The 18,619-nt window shown below is 45.6% G+C and overlaps 1 protein-coding gene across 6 annotated transcripts; it reads right to left on the minus strand.

The window, feature by feature from the left end:
• Positions 1–739: 739 nt before the first annotated feature.
• On the minus strand, positions 740–18,493 carry LOC147244738 (protein kinase C and casein kinase substrate in neurons protein 3). 6 transcript variants are annotated; one of them, XM_086185150.1, is made up of 12 exons: positions 18,455–18,493; positions 18,285–18,363; positions 16,936–17,059; positions 13,309–13,376; positions 4,619–4,775; positions 3,804–4,039; positions 3,347–3,502; positions 3,029–3,204; positions 2,565–2,685; positions 2,330–2,400; positions 2,159–2,238; positions 740–2,088 (listed from the first exon to the last, which is right to left on the minus strand). In XM_086185150.1, exons 4-12 carry the CDS (start codon positions 13,366–13,368, stop codon positions 1,979–1,981), a joined length of 1,167 nt encoding a protein of 388 aa, XP_086041276.1. In that variant the 5' UTR covers positions 13,369–13,376; positions 16,936–17,059; positions 18,285–18,363; positions 18,455–18,493; the 3' UTR covers positions 740–1,978. The 6 variants fall into 6 exon arrangements, with proteins under 6 accessions (XP_086041276.1, XP_086041275.1, XP_086041278.1 ...); XM_086185149.1 differs by having other exon boundaries at positions 18,285–18,460; XM_086185152.1 differs by lacking the exons at positions 16,936–17,059; positions 18,285–18,363; positions 18,455–18,493 and adding an exon at positions 15,688–15,908.
• Positions 18,494–18,619: the final 126 nt, after the last annotated feature.

Genomic DNA, 18,619 nt, shown 5'->3' on the forward strand with positions numbered 1-18,619 from the left:
GAGGGGGAGATGTGGGCGGAGCTCAGCTGTCAACCATACAGTAGATGTATCACACGGATTTAGGTGGTGATGTCCCCTTGACCGCGAACGCTCTTCCATTCCCTGAACCTGCCTCGCGCTTCGCCAACTTCTTAAGCTTAAAGGATTCAACTCAGAACGTAGAACAACTCCCCAACCCTGCAGGGAATCGTTGCTCAGCGGTTCCCCATCTTTCGAGTTCTTTCCCCGTCGAGTCAGAGGTGAAGTCGTGTCAGCTGAGATAGTCCTCGTGATTACGGACGCGTTCGTGTCTGCATGAAAACTCATCAGGTGAGGAAATTCCTTCCAGAGTGACATCACCATCTCCAGCATGGAAACAGAAATTCCTCCGGCCCGCCAGCGTTTGCTGTCAGAGTGTGAGGATTGGAACAACACACCAGGATTCATCGCCGCACTCCTCGCTCGCAAACGCGAGGCCTTTTCTTTGGCTGACGGCCATACGTTGATGTCGGGCCACGCGTGACTCCATAAAGAGCAACGTTTGACCTGAACGCATCGCTCTTGACACAAGCACAAGCCGCACAAGTGACTGTGAGTGTTTACGTGTGCCTTTGACAGCCCTGCACATGAAATAACAGCCACGGGCCGGACTCTGGGAGGATGATGGCACGATGACTCACAAGCTACCACGCTCACACACACAAACGCTCTCAAACACACACATTCTTTCATCCTTTTCACTTCAAACTCAGTTGTTGTTGTTGTTTTGTTTGTTTTAAACAGTTTTATTCTCAAAAGGTAGGCATTTTGCATAAATGTATAGTTTTTTTTGGAGCAAATACGTAGCTTTTACATAAAAAGAGTGTTTACACAGATACTAAAGGTATAAAGCGAAAGGCAAGAGCAAGGCAAACCAAGGAGCTCCGGGAAGACGTTACTTTGGTGGGCATCGTACGCACAAATAGCAACAGAGGTTTCATATTGGAGATAGAAAAGCTACTTGTTCCCCGCTAAGTGTCTTAAAGGAACATTCTGATGTTCTACATGTTTGGCATCAAACCAAGAATCTCACAGAGCGACATTAGTTTCGTCTCTTATTTAGCCGGCTGATGTGAAAGCTCACGTCAAGTGAAGCCAAAAGATTGCGATTGCCCTCTGGTGGCTGGTTGAAGTATCGTCTGTAATATAAATCTATATATAAATCCCATTGAGGCATCAAATCCACGTTTTTCAATATTTTTCTCTGTCCTGTTAGGTGGTTCTTATCACACAGATATATTGTTTTAGTTATCGGATGCCAAAGAAAGGAGGTGTCACATCAGCTGGAAGGGAAGACCTGGATTATACCAGACGAGGCGCTTGAGAGTTTGTAAACAGATCATTTTTTGGGACAATTTTGCTATTATTAGCCATCAGGCTCCGTTAGCTTCAAGCTACATTTACATAGCTGGCTCTTCCTGCATTCTGGAGACACAAAGAAGGGACGCAGGAGGAAAATGCTTCATTCTGTCTCGATCCAACACTGGAATAGTACGAAAACAGTGTCAATCAGCATCGCTTTCTTCATATCTTTTGAACATTTTAAGAGCCATGCGTTGAGATGAAGGAAAAAAAAAAAGAAAAAAAAAAAAGAAGCAGTCCTGTGTAGCGATTTTAGCACCAAATGGTTAATTATAGTGTACCTCTACAGTCCAGCATCTTCTCACTTTCACATTAAAGCTTTGCTGATCGTATGGCTTCAATCCAAGTACAAGAGTACTAGCATTCTGTATATATTAAAACATTTGTCCTTCAGGAGATTAAACAATGTGGGAAGTTTAGAAAATTCTGTGTGCTAAAATATCCCCCTTGGTGTGATGGCGCTCACAGATCTTTGGCTAACAGCTACGAGGTGCTGCTGCTCCGACAGCATCGGTTTGATGTTTCTGACACTTTTAACCTCCACAGTGACATTAATTATGTGACTTTAATTAGATCTTTCTTTTTATACACGCGGGAGCTACACAACCTCGACATAGTTGGCTGGGTAAAGCCCCTCCCAACCTCTGTCCTTCATCCCCCGACACCAACCCTGGTCGTCCTCATCCTCGATCTTCAAGAACTCCTCACCTGTGAAAGAAACCTTTATTACTCGCGACTGAAACCGTTAAATGATTAAAAACAACAGATCGATGTTTACCTGCTTTAAAGGAGAGTTCGTCCGTCTCCTGACCAACATAATCATACAGAGCTCTTACTCTCACCCCTCCGATCATCATGCTGACGGGAAAAACGTTACAGAACAAGAAAAAGATTATTGACAAATCGGAGACTTGAGCATGATCGTCTCCTGAGAGCTAAATCCACTCACCTCTTCTCTATTGTTCCAGTCTTTTCAACTTCTTTCTTCCCTTTTTTGGTTTTCTTTTCAGGCATCCATTCCTAAAAAAAAAAAAAAAAAGGCAACATAATCGATCTATCACGACGTGTTGAACTGCTGACTGTAATTAGAGAAGCGGGGGAATGCGGAATTCCAAAAATACATCACCCCCGCGGATTCATCTGTAATCTCACATCAATCTGATTTACAGAAATGGGTGAAACACCTGGAAGTGAGGCCAGTCGGTGGGCATGCCCGGCCCGTAGGTGTTCTTCCACCAGCGAAGGTCCTCCTGCTCGTCAATGGCCATCAGTGTGTTGTGGAGCTCGTTGTACACGGCCCTCACACTGTGGGGAGGTAAGAGAAGCAATGGAAACAAGAGTGATGCAGCTTCCACCGACGGTGACACAAACCCACCGTTACTCATCAAGGAGAGTTTTGCCACCGACGATGAAATGTTGTGTGAGATGAGTTCCTGGTTTGATATCAGCGACAGAAACAAAGCGGTGGATCGGCCGTTGTCAGCGCTAAATTTAGTCCACTCGTTGGTTTTAGCGCCTCATAATTAGCAAGACTGAGGTGACGGCCTGAACACCCCCTCCAACCCTCAGCAAGCAGACAGAGACAGCAGTTGGGGCTTGAAGGGGGGCTTCTGTCCCCCCCCCCCCCCCTTTCCCCGCATTGGTTTACCTCTCGTTGTTGGTGATGTCCAGGTGTGTGTGCATGGACAGGAAGGCCTGCTTAAGGAAGACGATCCTCTTGCGCTCCTCATCCTGTGCCTGGTCAAAGATGGACTCCATCTCCTCCATGTAGCGAGGAGCGTAGCGGTTCACCTCCTCGAGGACCTTCTCATAGCGGGCACGAACCTGCGAACATCAGTAGAAATACAATCCCACTTTTACGAGCTGCTCAGGGACTCCTTGGATTTCCATTCACACCTACTCTGGGTTTACAGCACGCCGAGATGGCGAACAACTCGACCCTGATGAGCTGAGATGTGCTGCTTACCTTGTCGGCCTCCTGCTGAGCCAGCTCCCTCTCCTCCTGGATCTTCTTCTGTTTGTCGATGGCAACGTCCGGGTTTCCTTGAGCGTGAGCCTCTCGCTCCTTGGCTGCCTGTTCCTTACGACTCACCTTGTGGTACGCCCGTCTGGCTTTATCCAGCTGTGGACAAGACAGACATTCACCAGGCCTGGAGAAATGTCTCTTATATAACTTCTATAAAGAGAACTGTTGAGTTTCATATAATTTTACTTTTGGCCGTGTTTGGATGGGCCTGTTAGCGTGTGGATACGTTGGTCGCCAAGATGACATTGAGTCCGTATGCGCAAATGCAAATTGATTTCCAAATGAACGGATATTTCCTGGGTCTTTTCCAGCAAAATCGGAATTTCAGACCATGATCATCATCATCATCTGGTTTTAAAACAGAAACACGGGGGAATGTTTGCATTAGATGACTCGCCTTCTTCAGGCGTTTGGCCCAGGGCTTCTGAGCTCGTGCGAAGCCCGTATCAGTGTCCTGGGACTCCTTGAAGCCTCCGAATAACTTCTTGTGGAAGGTGTCCTTCTGCCAGGTCCTGACCCGGTCTCCATCCTCCGACACCAGGGAGCGACAGATGGAGGCGTGTAAGGAGGCCAGCCGGTCAGTGGAGGACAGGAAACACTGCCAAGCCTTCAGAAGAGATCCGTACAGGGGACCTGAGGGGGGACGAGAAGGACGAGGACCCATCACACATCCGTGAACTTTTCAGGGAGAAACTATGGCATTTTTTTATATATCTTTTACAGTACTCATTTATTCTAAGATACTCCATACCTGGGGTTGTGAAATTTTTCATGGTTTTATGTCAAGCTGACGCTCAGGAAGCTGAGATGGTTTTGCTCACCAGACATTTTTGTTGATGCTTTTTGCAAGAGCACAAGAAATCTGATCCGGGGTCAGACAAAAAAAATCTCAAAAAATAAGAACTATAACTTGCAGATTTAAAAGTTTTGCCTGTTATTGACAACAAACTAAGAAACAATTAGTGAAGTTGACTTTATTTAAAAAAAAAAAAACATGGCAGAGAGTCATGAGTAAATTAGCCAGGAAATTGGAGAGAGGAAATGTCTATGAATAATGATCCGAAGTATATATATAAGATGACGCTGTGCGGGATTTCATTTGATTTAAATGCTCTGCAAGCATTTAAATCAAATGACATTTTGCTGAGAACCCCTGGGGGGTCCCCGGACCTGACTTTGAGAACCCCTGTACTATAGTACTACTCCACTCACTGGAATCCACCACTGGCTTCCACTTGTTGCTCCATTCACTGAGCTGCTGGGCGTACTGCCGCTCCACGCGAGCTCGCTCTTGGAAACACGCCACGATGTCATTACAAGCCTGGAAGGCGTCTTCGGTCCGCTTCACAGTGCGCTGATAGTTCCCAGGCTGCCGGAACACAGAGAGGAAGATCAACTTCACATAAGAGAAACGGTGAGGAGGAGGAGGAGGAGGAGGAGGAGGAGGAGGGGGGGGGGGGGGGGGGGCTCAGTAGCTGATACCAAAGACCGCACTGTTGCCTTGAATGGTCTTTTAATTAGTTTTGCTTTGGTTTATCCGTTTCTGTTCAGGTTCATTGTCTAATTTAGTTAACGCCGACCATAAAGCGAATTAGATTCAGCAGCTGAACTGAAGCCTGAAATGGTCCCACCCAGCACGAGATGGTAACCAGTGCTGCCTCCTTCACATCTACTGGTACCATTAGCGTGTCCTTGTCCTATGTGTACCACCACTCATCAATGCTGCCACTTGTTGTGATACTATCATTACGAAGCCTCGTGTTGCTAATAACATTACTGCTCCTTCTTCCAGTGAGTAAACTTGCTAATGACCTCACAACAATCTTTGCTTAGAACTGAGTGAACGGAGGCCACCCAGAGACCCTGCTCTCACCCTCCTGATATTAGTGCAATACTAAAGATGGAAACAAGCACGGACTTTGATATTTTCCTCCACTTATCTTTGGAAAAGTACAAACTTGTTAATCAGGAGGTAGCCCCTCCCTAAACTTCTTGGAAACCATAAAAGGTTTATTGAAACGTTCAACATAAATTGGTCCAACAAAGCTACCTTACACTGTGGCACAGCAAATAATGGAGGAGTTACCATGCAAACAAAAACATTCAGTTCCTGCCTAAATAGAATCCAGATTCGGTTCTGTGAATGGTGTGGAGCGCAGCTTGGTGCTCTCAAACCAAACGCCACAAGACTCCAAACTGGAGCGGAACCTTGAGACGAGACTCGCAGCTCTTGTTGGACTCCTAATATGCTTCAGATAGATGAGGAATTTCTCTTCCTCTGGGCTCTGGCCGGGTAAAGGTTGAGAACTCCTGCCCTGAAGGATCTCGCTCCATGTTTTATGTATCTCACTCTAAACTGGACTCTAAATATTGAGGAAGATGGGGAAAACGGTCCCTGCAGAATTCACTCAAGTCGTAACTTTACTTTGGTATCCAGTAGTCGCCCCCTACTGGAAATTACAGAGAATGCAGATCAGGGCACAGGCCTTGTCCATCAATTATGCAGTCTATGGTTGTTGGATACACTTTTTTTTTTTTTAATGTAAATGAATGTTACGGGTTGATGTGTGTTCAGGTCAGTTTTACAGGCCACCATCTGTCCTGTGGTCCGTCTCAACTGGCTTCATCTTGCACTCACATAAAGTCTCAGCGCTGCAGCCGTCTGGGGTCAAGGCCACGTGCCGCCGATGACTCTTAACTGGCATTAAGTTTCCTGCGGTAAACTTTAGAGGCGTGGGGTGTGGTCAGTGGACACGAGGACAAGGACTGGACATAAAAATCCAGATGGATCAGGAGGACAAGGGGGCAGCAGAGACCTTACGGCCCCGAGTGTAACAGAGTATCAGAAGTGTGTTGTTTGTGGATGTGGAATTTGGAAATCTCTCTGATTTTCCTGGCAGCCTCCCTCAGGTCCTACTCAGCAGTTACGTCTCCTCTCGTTTCGCACTCTGTCTCTACCCGGCCTGCTGCTCGTCGTCGCTGACACTTTCAGACAGCTGGTAGTGTTGACTCCTCTCTCTCCCGGCGTTATCATCCGAGAGTAAAGACGAGTGGAACATGATCCGGTCGCTGATCAGCCGGACAGCGCACTCACGTAAATCCGCAAACACAAGGAAATGAAATCTGAGTACGTGTGGGAAGGTGTGGTTTCTGATGCAACAAAGAAGAATTTAAAATCAAAGACCTTTATGCGTGCCGAGACTGAAACGTGTCATCTTTCACGTCAATGAAAACCGGATCTAAAATGATCGTTATCTTAATTTGTTGGATTTTACATCGCAATTTGCGTTTGTCAGTTTTATAAACCCTCTCTCTGATCGAAGTTTGAAAAAAATAAAAATACCGCATGTGTGAAAATACCAGCAACAAAAATAAAGAACTAAAAATATCGCTCAGGAAAAGACCAGGGGAGCATGTTGCCTCGCCGGGGCTTACGAGGAAAGCTAACTGGGACGGAGCCGTCATAGTCCCACTTGCACGTTTATTGCCGTGGCATTTTAATTCTTTAATAAGAAACAATACAACTATAATTCGATAACTGGGTTCTGCTCTCTGCTTGTTTTCCATGCAGAATGAATATAATAGAGACAACATGTATCCTGCTCGGCCTCGGTGTTACTTTAATATTTCATTGCTCAGGGTGACGCTGGGTTAAATCTAAACTGAACAATATTAAAACCAGCAAATGATGATGTCATCAGCCGGTGGACTGCTGCTCAACGTACGACTGGTTGATGCTGTGTTCTTGGACTGATGACAACAGTTGAGCCAGCAGTTTGTTTGTTTTTCCCCTCTCCCCTCTGAGCAGATCTTTGCTTACTACAGGGACGTATTTTGGTCTGATTATCCCACCGAGAACGTAAATCTATATTCAGTATTTAATGACAAACGAAGCGGCATTTACATCCCGATTAGACTTTGTTGAAGACTAATTAATTCTCACATCGAGCCGAATCACAACAAAAGCTTTCAGCACATCTAGAGCAACACTCATGAATTGATTCAGTCTGGAGGGACTCAACAACACCCAGTGAGCAAGCCGATCGGACACAGACAAAAACTGACTTTTAACAGGAAGAGACATGGAGCAGGGCCAGGCGGCCATCTGCCTCGACCAGTCAGGGTGAAGGAGTGCAGGAAAGAGCCAGAGACAGAGAAATGAGACAGAGGTAGAGAGAGAGAGAGAGAGAGAGAGAGAGACACTGATGGACAGATAGAAGCAGATAAACTGAGAGAGAGAGAGAGAGAGAGAGAGAGGATGAAGACACTTAGAAATAAAACAACAAAGAACAGCAATAGCAGCTATAATGATATAAAATAGCCAATAACGAATAAAAGAACAATAAAATCTACCAATAACAACATCTCCTAACTACCACATACTGGAGCAGCGTACAGGTCTCAGTGCTGATACAGAACTAGTTCTGATCCTAGTACAAATGAAATATTAAAATGGCTAATATTCATACAGTAATGATGCTGTATAGTACAAATAATGCTAATACTAATAGTAGCAGCAACAGCAGTACTGCAGCAGCAGTAGTAGTTGTGACTGTCCTCTAGTAAGGTGGTGGTGGTGGGGGGGGGGGGGGGGGCGGCACTGGAAAGGTCAGGTCTGTTTCTGTCGCAGCCCAAGCAGCAAATATAATATAAGCAGCATGGCTACCAACAGTGTACTGATCCTGAGTATTTCTGATGCTGGTACTGATATGAGCAGTACTATGTAGTATTCAGTAGACAGTTCTGCAAGCAACTCATGAGTCTCAGTAGCTGAGGCTGATCGAGAGCGTGTAGCTTGTCCTCACAACACTGGCGGCCTCTTTTGTGGGATCAATAACTTCATTGACACCGTGACACAGATCAACCGGACCCTGATTCATGGAGCCTGCTTTGTTTTCCAGGACAGAGCTTCCCCGCTGAGCTAAAGAGACGGCACCGGAACACACGAGACTCTTGAGGCCTCACCAGCTGAAGCCAGACTTGACACTGCCGTGTTTACCTCTCGTCTCGTTGTGCGGCCTTTCATTTTTGTCCCCCGTTACCTTCATATTACATGAAGGAAAGAAACTTTCCAGGGCCGGCTGGGGCCGCAAGGAAATTGGCAAACAAAAACAATGTGAATCTAAGTGTCAATGGGTCGCTACAAATGTAGCGAGGTTTAAATACTCAGAACATCGTCAGAAGATGCTCTACAATCAGTCTTTGTACCACAATCAAAGATTTAAAGGAAGTACTTCCCATCAGTGCCCCCACGTCTCTCCCCATAATTTCTCTCAGTCCTCTTTACTTTCTGCCTCTCTGCCTCTGTTGTGGTTTGCACTACCTCTCCTCACTTGTCTGAAAATTAAACAGAAACAGCTGAGGAATCCAGTTTGAGGCCAACGGAAACACTGCAGAGACCTAGTTGGCCAATCTCAGAGGCAGATGCAAATCCAGCGACTGGAGGATCCATCCAAGCAAGGAAATGCAATATCAGAGAAAATGGCCATGGCCCCCCAGCTTAAAAAAATCTAATTTCAGGTATACATCTAATCTCATCCAGACTACAGAGCATGTCGGTGCACACGGAACGTTCCGTGCATCACGAGCGTTTCTCTCTGGATTTGGAGGAGAGTTAGAACGAAACAACGGTCGGCTTCCTTTTACTTTCCAGACTTGTCAACTTTAAGCTCGACGTTCATTTGGCGGATGGATTTATCCGAAGTGACTTTCCACTGTTTCCAGTCTGAGAGTTTTGCTAAACTAGCTGGCTACTTCTGACATATGCCGTGACACAGGCACAAATAGTTGTAGTAAAAGTACTGTAGTAATACGTGTGTGTGTTTGTGTGTGTGTGTGTGTGTGTGTGGGGGGGGGGGGGGGCGGCGGCAGAGACACACATCCAAACTGTTACAGAACAGTGGGAATCTTCTTCAAACACACACTTGTGTTTATAAAAGTCCTGCAGACCAAAGTTCTCTAAATACGTTCTATTTCTTAAAAATTGTGAGAAAATGTTCCCCTATGGCTCTTTTCAGACGTTATCCGGTAATTCTCTTTTTCTAAGAAGAAAAAGTTCCCCATCTACATACCCTGTGTTCCCACAATGCCCCAGGGGCAGCAGAGGGTTGCAACATTCCCACACTTCTTTAAAGGGTAAGGGGACATCATTTTGGCAGACGTTCCTGCAACATTCAGGATGTTCTGGGAATACTTTAGGGAGTGTATGACTTCCTTCTACACAGTCACAATTGAAAATACCAGACAAGAACAGTTGTGAACTATACTGTTACCTAGAAGTTAAAGTATTTATACTCTTTTAGGTACACTTCTATTTTTGAGTGTCTCTTCACTGTGTTCCCAGAGGGTTTTGCAGAACCCATGATGATACCACAGGAACCTTTTATAGAGCCAATCAGTCATGGTCACTTTTGGGTTCTTGAACAACTTTCAAGTGACAAAGATCAAGAGGTCCCATAAACGTTCCTCATACAATATTCCATTCATATTCTGTAAATAATCCATAATCCAAGACATCCTCAGAGCGTTCTGGCAATGTGGCGTTTCTAGCTATCGCCATTCGAAGCCATTTAAAAAAAAAGAAAAGGAAAAAAAAGGTCACCACTCTAAACAAATTCACGATTGACTGGACGCACTTGAAAACAGAAGTGTTACTAATATAAAGAGAGTCATCAATCCAGATTCCAGGCTAACGTTTACAGGCTGTTGCAGACCTAAAAACACAAAGATCTTTTGTTTGCACTCGCTGAAACAGCCAGCAGGATAAACTCAGACAAGCGACTCCACATTGTCAGTGGTCACATGGCGTCTAATGTAATTGTTACTGAGTAATGGTAGCAGTAAGTGTAATATGGGATACAGGACCGGGTCCAAAGTGTCACAGCAGTATCTACTCGCATGAATGGCCTACTTGTATGCTTGTACTTGTGAGCAAATACGAAACAGAAGAGCTCCAGTTCACAATGAAAAAAAAAAAAAAAAAACAGACGACACTCGAGCGAGGTGGCGGGATGACACAGACGGGAACTGGCCTGGAAACAAGTCCAACACAACAGGACGCTGCCAAAATTACAAGAGGGGGAAAGATGAAAGTGGGGCAGCCCATTAAGGCCGACGGGAGACAAAGCCAATATTAAAGCAGTAGCACACTCAGTCAGTGTTTACAGCTTTAAACATGGAGTGCAGAGAAGAATCCAGAACTGCGGAGGAGTTCGCCATAAAATCCACAAGCCAGGATTTACATGAGCTGCATGGTAAAATGTTTAAATCAATCAAATCAGTCCAGGTCAGAACAGTGGCGCTTTCGTGGGCGGTATCTGCGCCGCATGTTGTCACTACACCACACCTCACTTGTTACTGTCATGTGATGTTATTCGAGAAATAAATATGACGCGAAGAGCAGAAACACCTGAAATTAGCCGAGGAGTGCGGCGTCACTCATCGCTCTTTGTGGTCAGCGAGTCAGAAGCAAACTAGAAACACCGTGCCGCGGCTGTTTGTGTGTCTGTCAAACTGGTCTTGACCTTTGACCACCAAAAAAACTTCTCATGTCATCCATCAGTCCCAGTGGGACGTTTGAGCGACGTTTCAAGAAGCTCCTCCAGGCGTTTGTGAAATATCACATTAACGGGAATAAGGCGGACCATTAATTTTTCATTCATTGCGGCCATGTTGGCAGCTGTAATTAATAACATTGATTAAGGCCCTGTTCCATTTAGGTGGACCAGGTTCCTGCTGGCTCCCTGTAATTGCTGTGACACACTAAATAGGAGAGAGCCGTCATTAATCCTGCCAGTGACACCTGTACCCTGCTGTGACGTGTGAAACTAGCTGCTTGCTCTCTGGTGTCCCCTGTCTCACCTCCAGATTGTCCCAAACTCTGCTGCCAGGACTTTAACTCAGCCGAGGAAATCATATTTCACCGATCCCGTCTTCTCTTCGGTGGCTACCTGACACTTCCAGGGTAGATTTTAAGATGTTATTGATTCGGTACAAAGCCTTGAGAGGTCTGGCTCCCAGCTATCCATCACATCTGTTACTGCCTCTGTCCCTTCCTTCGCCTTGCGAACATCAAATGGGTGCTGCCGGCACGCTCCAACTCACGCAGGGCATTTCCTAATCATGATAGTACAAGTGCTTTACAATAAAACAGGACACATTTGCAACCTAATAAAGTGATTAAAAACAAGCAAAATATAAGGACAAATAAAACTGCGTGAATCAGAACAAGATCGGCGAAAGGCATTTTGAAACATGAGATTTTCTGACAGAGTTGGCAGCCCTGATATCCTCTTAGTCCAGCAGCCCCAAACACAAAGGCTCTGGTTCCTCTATGCGCTAATCTGGACCTCATAATACAGGCCATGTGTTCAAGTTCTTTACATTTTTGAGAGGCAGTGTGCCAGGGGGTGTTTCTGCTCGGCGTCTTGACCACAGAGCAAAATGCGAGTTTAACCTCGGTCCTTTTCGTTACGACTGGAGAGCAGTTAACAGTATTTCACCAGTAAAACTCTGCAGCCTGTGTCTGGCTCTGACGCTCATTGACAACCAGCCAATATGTGTCTTTGACTGCAACAGTACAATTGAGACTTTGGAGGTTTTGTCTCTCGCCTCCGTTTGTCCTTTAGCAGGATGACACCAAAACCACTGCACCGACGTTAGTAAAACTCGGGCCTTGCAAGAGGCCGTTACATCCTGGGGCAGATCTGAATCACAGGGTGGACACAACAGTTATTTCTTCTTTTGTCAACATTGCAAAATAGGCCCTTTAACTGACAAAATATTAAAGAGGCCGGAGAGAAGCGAAGGTGTCGCCCTACTTTTGGACAGAATGTAGGCAGGCTCACACAGTGAAATACTCTGAGCAGAAACAACGCCAGGACCTTAAGGAGAGAGACGAAGAATGAATTGTACGGCCTACATTGTACCTGTCCCTCACACACAAACAACTTAGATCGCTGCATTCAGAAGAGTCTCATGTCTCTCACGGTATGAAAATGAGGTGATAGCGGTTACAGTCTTTGAGGAATGAGCCAGAACTTAACAATATTTTTGTGCTTAAAAATCCTGAAATAAGGTCCGTGGGTGACACAAGCATTGAACGCGTCCTACAGCATAAAATCCCTCTGGAGAATTCTGAAGTGTTTATGTTTGGATGCTCACAAACTGCAACCAGAGGTTGTCCGGGACTTTAAACGTCATCATGACAAACCGAGGAGGGCGGAGTCAGTTGTAGTGACATCACGCGTCCTCGTGTAGCTCGTTCATTGTTTAACGTTAGTTTTTACTCCTAAAGGTCGTATGTACGCTTCAGAAACCACGATGGCGGTTTTCATTCGTGCAGATTATCTTGCTGAACCGAAGGTGTGGTAGCATAAACTTGTGTTTGATGCAGCGCAAACGTTCTGCACAGTCCAAAAATCCGGGGTAAAAAAATCCCGTCGCCTCTTGGTTGGCGGAAACCACGAGGATGCAAAAATACGTCAGCCACATTACGAGGAAATCCAGAGTCTCTGTTCATAGCTAAAAGCCAAACCTTAACATTGAACCTCCCCCAGTACAAGACACAAAAGTAACATGTCCGAGAGGCAGAGGAACCCATGACCTCTCAACTGAACAGTTTCACAAAAACCTCCTGAGCACATTTAACCCCAAACAAGGGCACAATGGTCACTATTCAGGTTTTTAAATGAAAGCACAGCCTTGTGTGCACTGATAGGCCGCCTGAACGACTAAACTCTCCCATCTGTTTTGACTGGAAGGCCAGTGAGACTTGACAGACCAAGGAGAAAGCTATCTGGTGTATCTGCCTGTCCCAGCAGCAGATAACGAGGCAAACAGACACACACACACGCCCGCGCGCACACGTACAAACACACTCACACACACACACAAGCGCTTACCATCCAGAAGCTGCGATTGTTAGCATCTTCAGAGCTGTTTTCTGACGGCTGCGTCGACATCCTGTTCTCTGAGAGGGGAAAGAAAATGAGATTAGCGAGGAGTGCAGAGTCACTCTGCCTTTTTATCGTGCACTCCTGTCTTTAATCAGCTCTCACATGCATGTCACCGAGGAAGAGGCACCCTGAGAGAAATGATCCCAGTCAAAGATCGCTTGTAATTACAGATTTGATTGTCATTGATTGTGTCTGGGTCCCACATCGTTAGGACCAAGCCTGCAGGAGTCAGCTACAACACGAAATCCTTGGAAATGAAGGTCTAGCTTGTGTCAGTCGCAAAAATGAGGGTCTGCAGAGCCGTTAGGGAGCTGGATCAGTTGAGTGTGATGTGGGTCAGAACCAGGACAAGTGAGGAAAATCAAAGACAACATCAGACAGGATCCTCTCGGCTTTGAAACGGGGGCCATCCTGAAATAAATGGGGGGTAAAGGTCAACATGCCCTCACTTTCACCTACGCTGGTGGCCTTTTTCTCTTCTCTTAGTACTGATGAGGTCCTGTCTTCAGTGGTGTTTGTCCCCCTGTGAGGTTACACCCGGTGCAGGGGTGTCGTATGACTCAGGGAGGAACCCAGTGCATCTGAGGACAGATTAGTCGTAGCGCCTCCTGGTGGCAACAGGAAATGACATGGGTGTGTTAACACTTCCATGTACTCCCCCTAGTGGGTCATCCGGATCCAGGTTTCAAATTTGGTCGGAACACTGCGAACAGCGTTACCGTGGCGAAGCAGCCATGTCTGATACTTCGACACTGAACAGGAAACTGTAGTCACTGGAGTCCACAACGTCAAACGTAGACGTCTAAGAGCTGGATTTAAGTCACAGCTCCACCTAGTGGCTGCTGGATGGACATCAGGTGAGTTGCATCAGCATAAATAAAGCTGAAAGCAGGCGTGTCTTCTAGCGCCACCTATTGGACACAGGAAGTGATATTTGCACCGGAGTGCAGCTCCTCTTACTAAATATGATCAGGTTTCACCCCCACCCCCCCTCTCTGACGTTTGCTTTGGGTCCGGCTCACCCTGGCGGAGGTGTTCCCTCTCCTACCTTCAGCTTATTTGTAACACGTGCACTCACACCAGCAGCAGGCACAGAATAAGACTCAGCATCAAGTGAGCCACAGACAGCATTTGAGATCTTTAAATGTCGCTTTATGGTTTCCGCTTTCCAAAAAAGAAACTTTTCCAGTTTAAATATTTTAGTAAGCAGTTTTGCCTTCTGGTGTATCAAACCCTGGATGCGCCCGCAGCTCAACTCCACCCAGACTGAGTCTCATGCCTCTTCTCCCTCCGTGCAGTCATCGCTCCTCATGGCTCTTTGAGGTGCACAATTAGATTCAATGATTTTCCCTGAAATTCTGCCGTTCACGGGGCATCACATGCTCCAGTGAGAGCATCGCCTCGCCCTGTCTGAACCCTCCTCAGTCTGCTTGGCTGAGGTGACGATTACACAACTGGAGATGTGCAGGGAGACACAAAACTAATGAATCGCCTTCCTTTTACCGCGTGACCTCCACTTCCTGTCCCCTCACTGGCTGGCTGTCCCCGGGGGTATGTCTGAGCCGTCAGAGGGGTGGGGGTGGGGGGCTCGCTGCCCCTGAAGTATCAAATAAAACCTGCATTCCTGCAGCTTTTTTACTAGGTAGCCTCCATTAGACAGACTTTTGCTGCATTTAGTGGCGCAAGAAATCATTTGTGGCGGTGAAACGTAAGGATTAACAGCATCCGTCACAGCGTTTTCTGAGGATCTTTTGAGACCAAAGGTGGCAAAGGTTGGAGAAAGTGCGTGGCACGGGCAACGTTGGTGCCCTCAGAACGATGACGTGAACGAAATCGTCATTTGACGGACAAAAGTGTCCACACAGATTTCAATCTGAAACCAAAACGGAGCAAAAAAGGAGGAGGCAAATGTTTAGCTTGGCAAGGAAGCTCAAGGGGGGGACTTACAACAAAGTAAGCCGGCGAGGTTGCTAGGCAGAGGAAACCCTGCAAGAGTTAATCCGCTTGCATGCCTTTCAAATATGATTTCATACTCTTCATGCACATTGTGATTCTCTGCTAGAAAGAAAGTTGCACATTTGATGACACCAGAGGCCTTCAAAAATCACCAATAATCAACTTTGAGTGGGTTCAGATGGATCCTAACTCTGAATGACTCGGAAAAGCTTGACTCTAGCTTCCACTTGATCGCTCATATATGGCTGAGGTATATCTGTGTATTTCTAACTCTGTGTTTTTGGTGAACATTCAGAGAATGTGTACTTACATTTGCATGCTGATGAATTGTACTATAAGTAGGCTGTGCAACTTACCACCTACACGCACCGAATATCCAGTTTCACCATGAGTCTCCCACAGGATTAATAAAGTCCTGGCAGCTCGGATAGGAAATTTACTCCTCAAATCCTTCAGTGATCCAGTAACTTGACGAAACTCTTTAAAACTAGAAAACTTCACTCAAGTAACTCAAACTTAAACTTGGTTTTAAGAGCCCATCTGGAGCTTTGAAGCGAGCAACTCTTTCAACCCTGTATCCTGCAACCGCACATTCACTCCTCCCCCTGTCCCCGTTTCATCTGTCAGACATAACTCAACACACACACACACACACACACACACACACACACACACACACACACACACACACACACAGGCATTGCATAGAGGAAATATATAGTAACAAATGAACTCAGAGCAGAAATAGGATCTCAATCACGCCAGCATCATGATCATCTCCCTGAAATGCAACCATAAAGCCAAGTCAACCGCGCCACGTCCAGCTTCTTACTTTGATAAAGGTGGAGGCCCTCTCAGCAGCAGCTTCTTCTTCTTTTTCTTCTTCTTCCTCTCCTTCTTTGATTGTCAATCCAAACTTTGTACCGACTTTCTTTGCACTGCCCCTCTCCAACTTTGATTTTCCACTCGTTCGGAGCAGGGCCGCTCCTGCTCTTCCCCTTTCTTTGGCCCACTGTTTGTATCAGATGAGTTGGCTTCTTTTTTTCCCTCCCACCCTCCCTCTTTCTTTCTTTCTCTCTCTCGCTCTACCTCCCCCCCTCTCTAAAACAGCTGCAGAAAACTTATCTTCTTGTTCTTAAGTCCTTCACCTCTTTGTCTGACTTATTTCTTCTTGACTCGCTTCACCTCCCTAAGAGGAGTGTTAATGAAGTGTGATACATTGCGTGTGAGTGTGTGTTTGTGTGTGTGCGTCTAGGTGAGGCGCCTGATGGATGACTCACTAACTGTATATCTGTGTGCGTGTGTGTGTGTGTGCGTGCGTGTGTGTCTGTTAACAAAGTTTTACTGTTTTGTAAAGAAGCAGCATGACCAGATTTGGGAAAATCCATCCCTCTCTCACCCCCCCTCAAGATTCCCTCAGGATTGTTAGGTCAGCCTGCCTCCACAGCTGGAGGACACATCCGGTGTGTGTGTGTGTGTGTGTGTGAGAGAGAGAGAGAGAGAAGAGAGAGAGAGAGAGAGAGAGAGAGAGAGAGAGAAGGTGTTTGTGTTGTAGGCACTTTGAAGTGGGAGAAGAATCATCCACATTCACATACGCAGGTCTCCGTGACATATTACCTCACGCTATGCTGAACTGGTGGAGCCTGGCCATGCCGGAACATGTGTGGAGAACTAGACAGCTGTTGTGCGTTGCAACAACAGCCAGCGGCAACCTGCTCTCGGGAAGCCCTGATCCTGTAATCTGGAGAGCAGACAGACAACATGACATCACCATCCTGTAATTAGAATGACGAAGAGACAACAAATGTCAACAAGTGGAATACGGTGCACTATATACTGTATACATCTAGTGATTCTACCTTTACAACCCTCTCCTACTTCTCATCAGTTTGCGTATGAACCGAATAGAAAGACTCCTGGAATGTTTACGCGGCCGGAGCAGACGGGTGTTTACTTTGTTAAATGCACTCATGGAAGTGCCATCTTTACATTTTCCTAAAGAAATATACCATCACTTACATCACAAAGGGACTTTCTTGTGTTTGTCTTTGTTTGGGGAAAACGGAGAAGACAAATGTAAAAGCGCTCTGTACAAACTGAAACGATCTGGTGAATTAAAGCGATGAACATACTTACACTGATGTTATTAAATATTAATAACACCCCCCCCCCAAAGTTTAATGTGAAATAAATTAGTTAAATGTTCAAAGTATTTGTGGAGCTTAGGCCAAGTTCACAAAACATATTGATTTCTAAAAATAGATAAATAAATAATCATGTTTTTACTTCCAGATATGACGCGCAGTATGACGCTCGGAAACGTAAAGGACTTAAAGGTCAGTTCTTTAGAAGTGACAGTGACATCTAATGGCCAAACTAGGGGACTGCACTTGTACAGGAGGATTAAGCTCGAAGTAAGTAGGGGGAAATAAGTCTTTTTATTAAAATCAACATTTCTGGAGGGAAAAAGATCAAAAACTGGGAGCAGATTTTGTGTAGGGGGCCATCCAGAATGATCTGGTGTTCCTCCACCTAAAACTAAACAAAATAGTTTGAACGACCTTCACCTGCAGCCTCTACGGCAAAAACATGGTGGTGCACACTGATGCTTCAGTATGAATGGTGTAACATAAATAATATACCATCATAAAAAAATCAAAAAATACCCCAGTATATTTACTTCAGACTTTTACAGTTGTGTGTAATTTGAAAGTTTTATTTTCTAAGTAATTACCAAAAGTGCCAATAAAATCAACAGATGTAGTTACAAAAATTGACCACAGGGTGGCAGCATATATTGATGACGATTAAAAAGGAAACATAAAATAAGGCAATTTGTAAATGTATGTGAGTCATGCTAGATGTGTAAACAAAATGAAATAAATTTCTATTTCAGACAGTACTGTTGTGGCCTCCAGTGACAATAACCTAGCTAAGCTACAACGCTAGCTATTTGATTTACTCACCGGTGAATTCGGTTGCTTCTACTTGAGTTGAAAAATCCGTTACACTTTCGTGAGACTTTCCTACAGCTGATTTGAAATCCTGAGAAATGAATAAATATTATTTTAGTCACTAAGACGCACAGGCGGGAACGTTCAAGTCCGGTGTGCTTCCGGACGGTCCGTGGTCCTACCGGTGTATTGCCATCGCACTCCAGGCCAGCAGGTGGCGGTATCGGCGCTGCTGGGAGGAACCGGAAGTATAAATAGTTGAGGCGGCGCAGCAGACCCAGCCTTGGCTGCGTCTCCCAGTTGTGTGGCGTATCTCTCTGAACGGTAAGATAATTTGTCGAAAAATA

The sequence above is a fragment of the Aulostomus chinensis genome, chromosome 18 (genome assembly GCF_037954235.1).
Source record: "Aulostomus chinensis isolate RoL2024-O1b breed Wild chromosome 18, RoL_Achi_v1.0, whole genome shotgun sequence".
NCBI lineage: Eukaryota > Metazoa > Chordata > Actinopteri > Syngnathiformes > Aulostomidae > Aulostomus > Aulostomus chinensis.

Excerpts from the sequence above, each read along its gene's own strand:
- LOC147244738 (XM_086185150.1), bottom strand. The coding sequence starts at position 13,368 with ATGTCGACGCAGCCGTCAGAAAACAGCTCTGAAGATGCTAACAATCGC. Across the intron at positions 4,040-4,618 it reads GAAGCCAGTGGTGGATTCCA|GTCCCCTGTACGGATCTCTT; the intron begins GTGAGTGGAGTA and ends GTCCCCCCTCAG. Across the intron at positions 3,503-3,803 it reads GGGCCAAACGCCTGAAGAAG|CTGGATAAAGCCAGACGGGC; the intron begins GCGAGTCATCTA and ends TCTTGTCCACAG.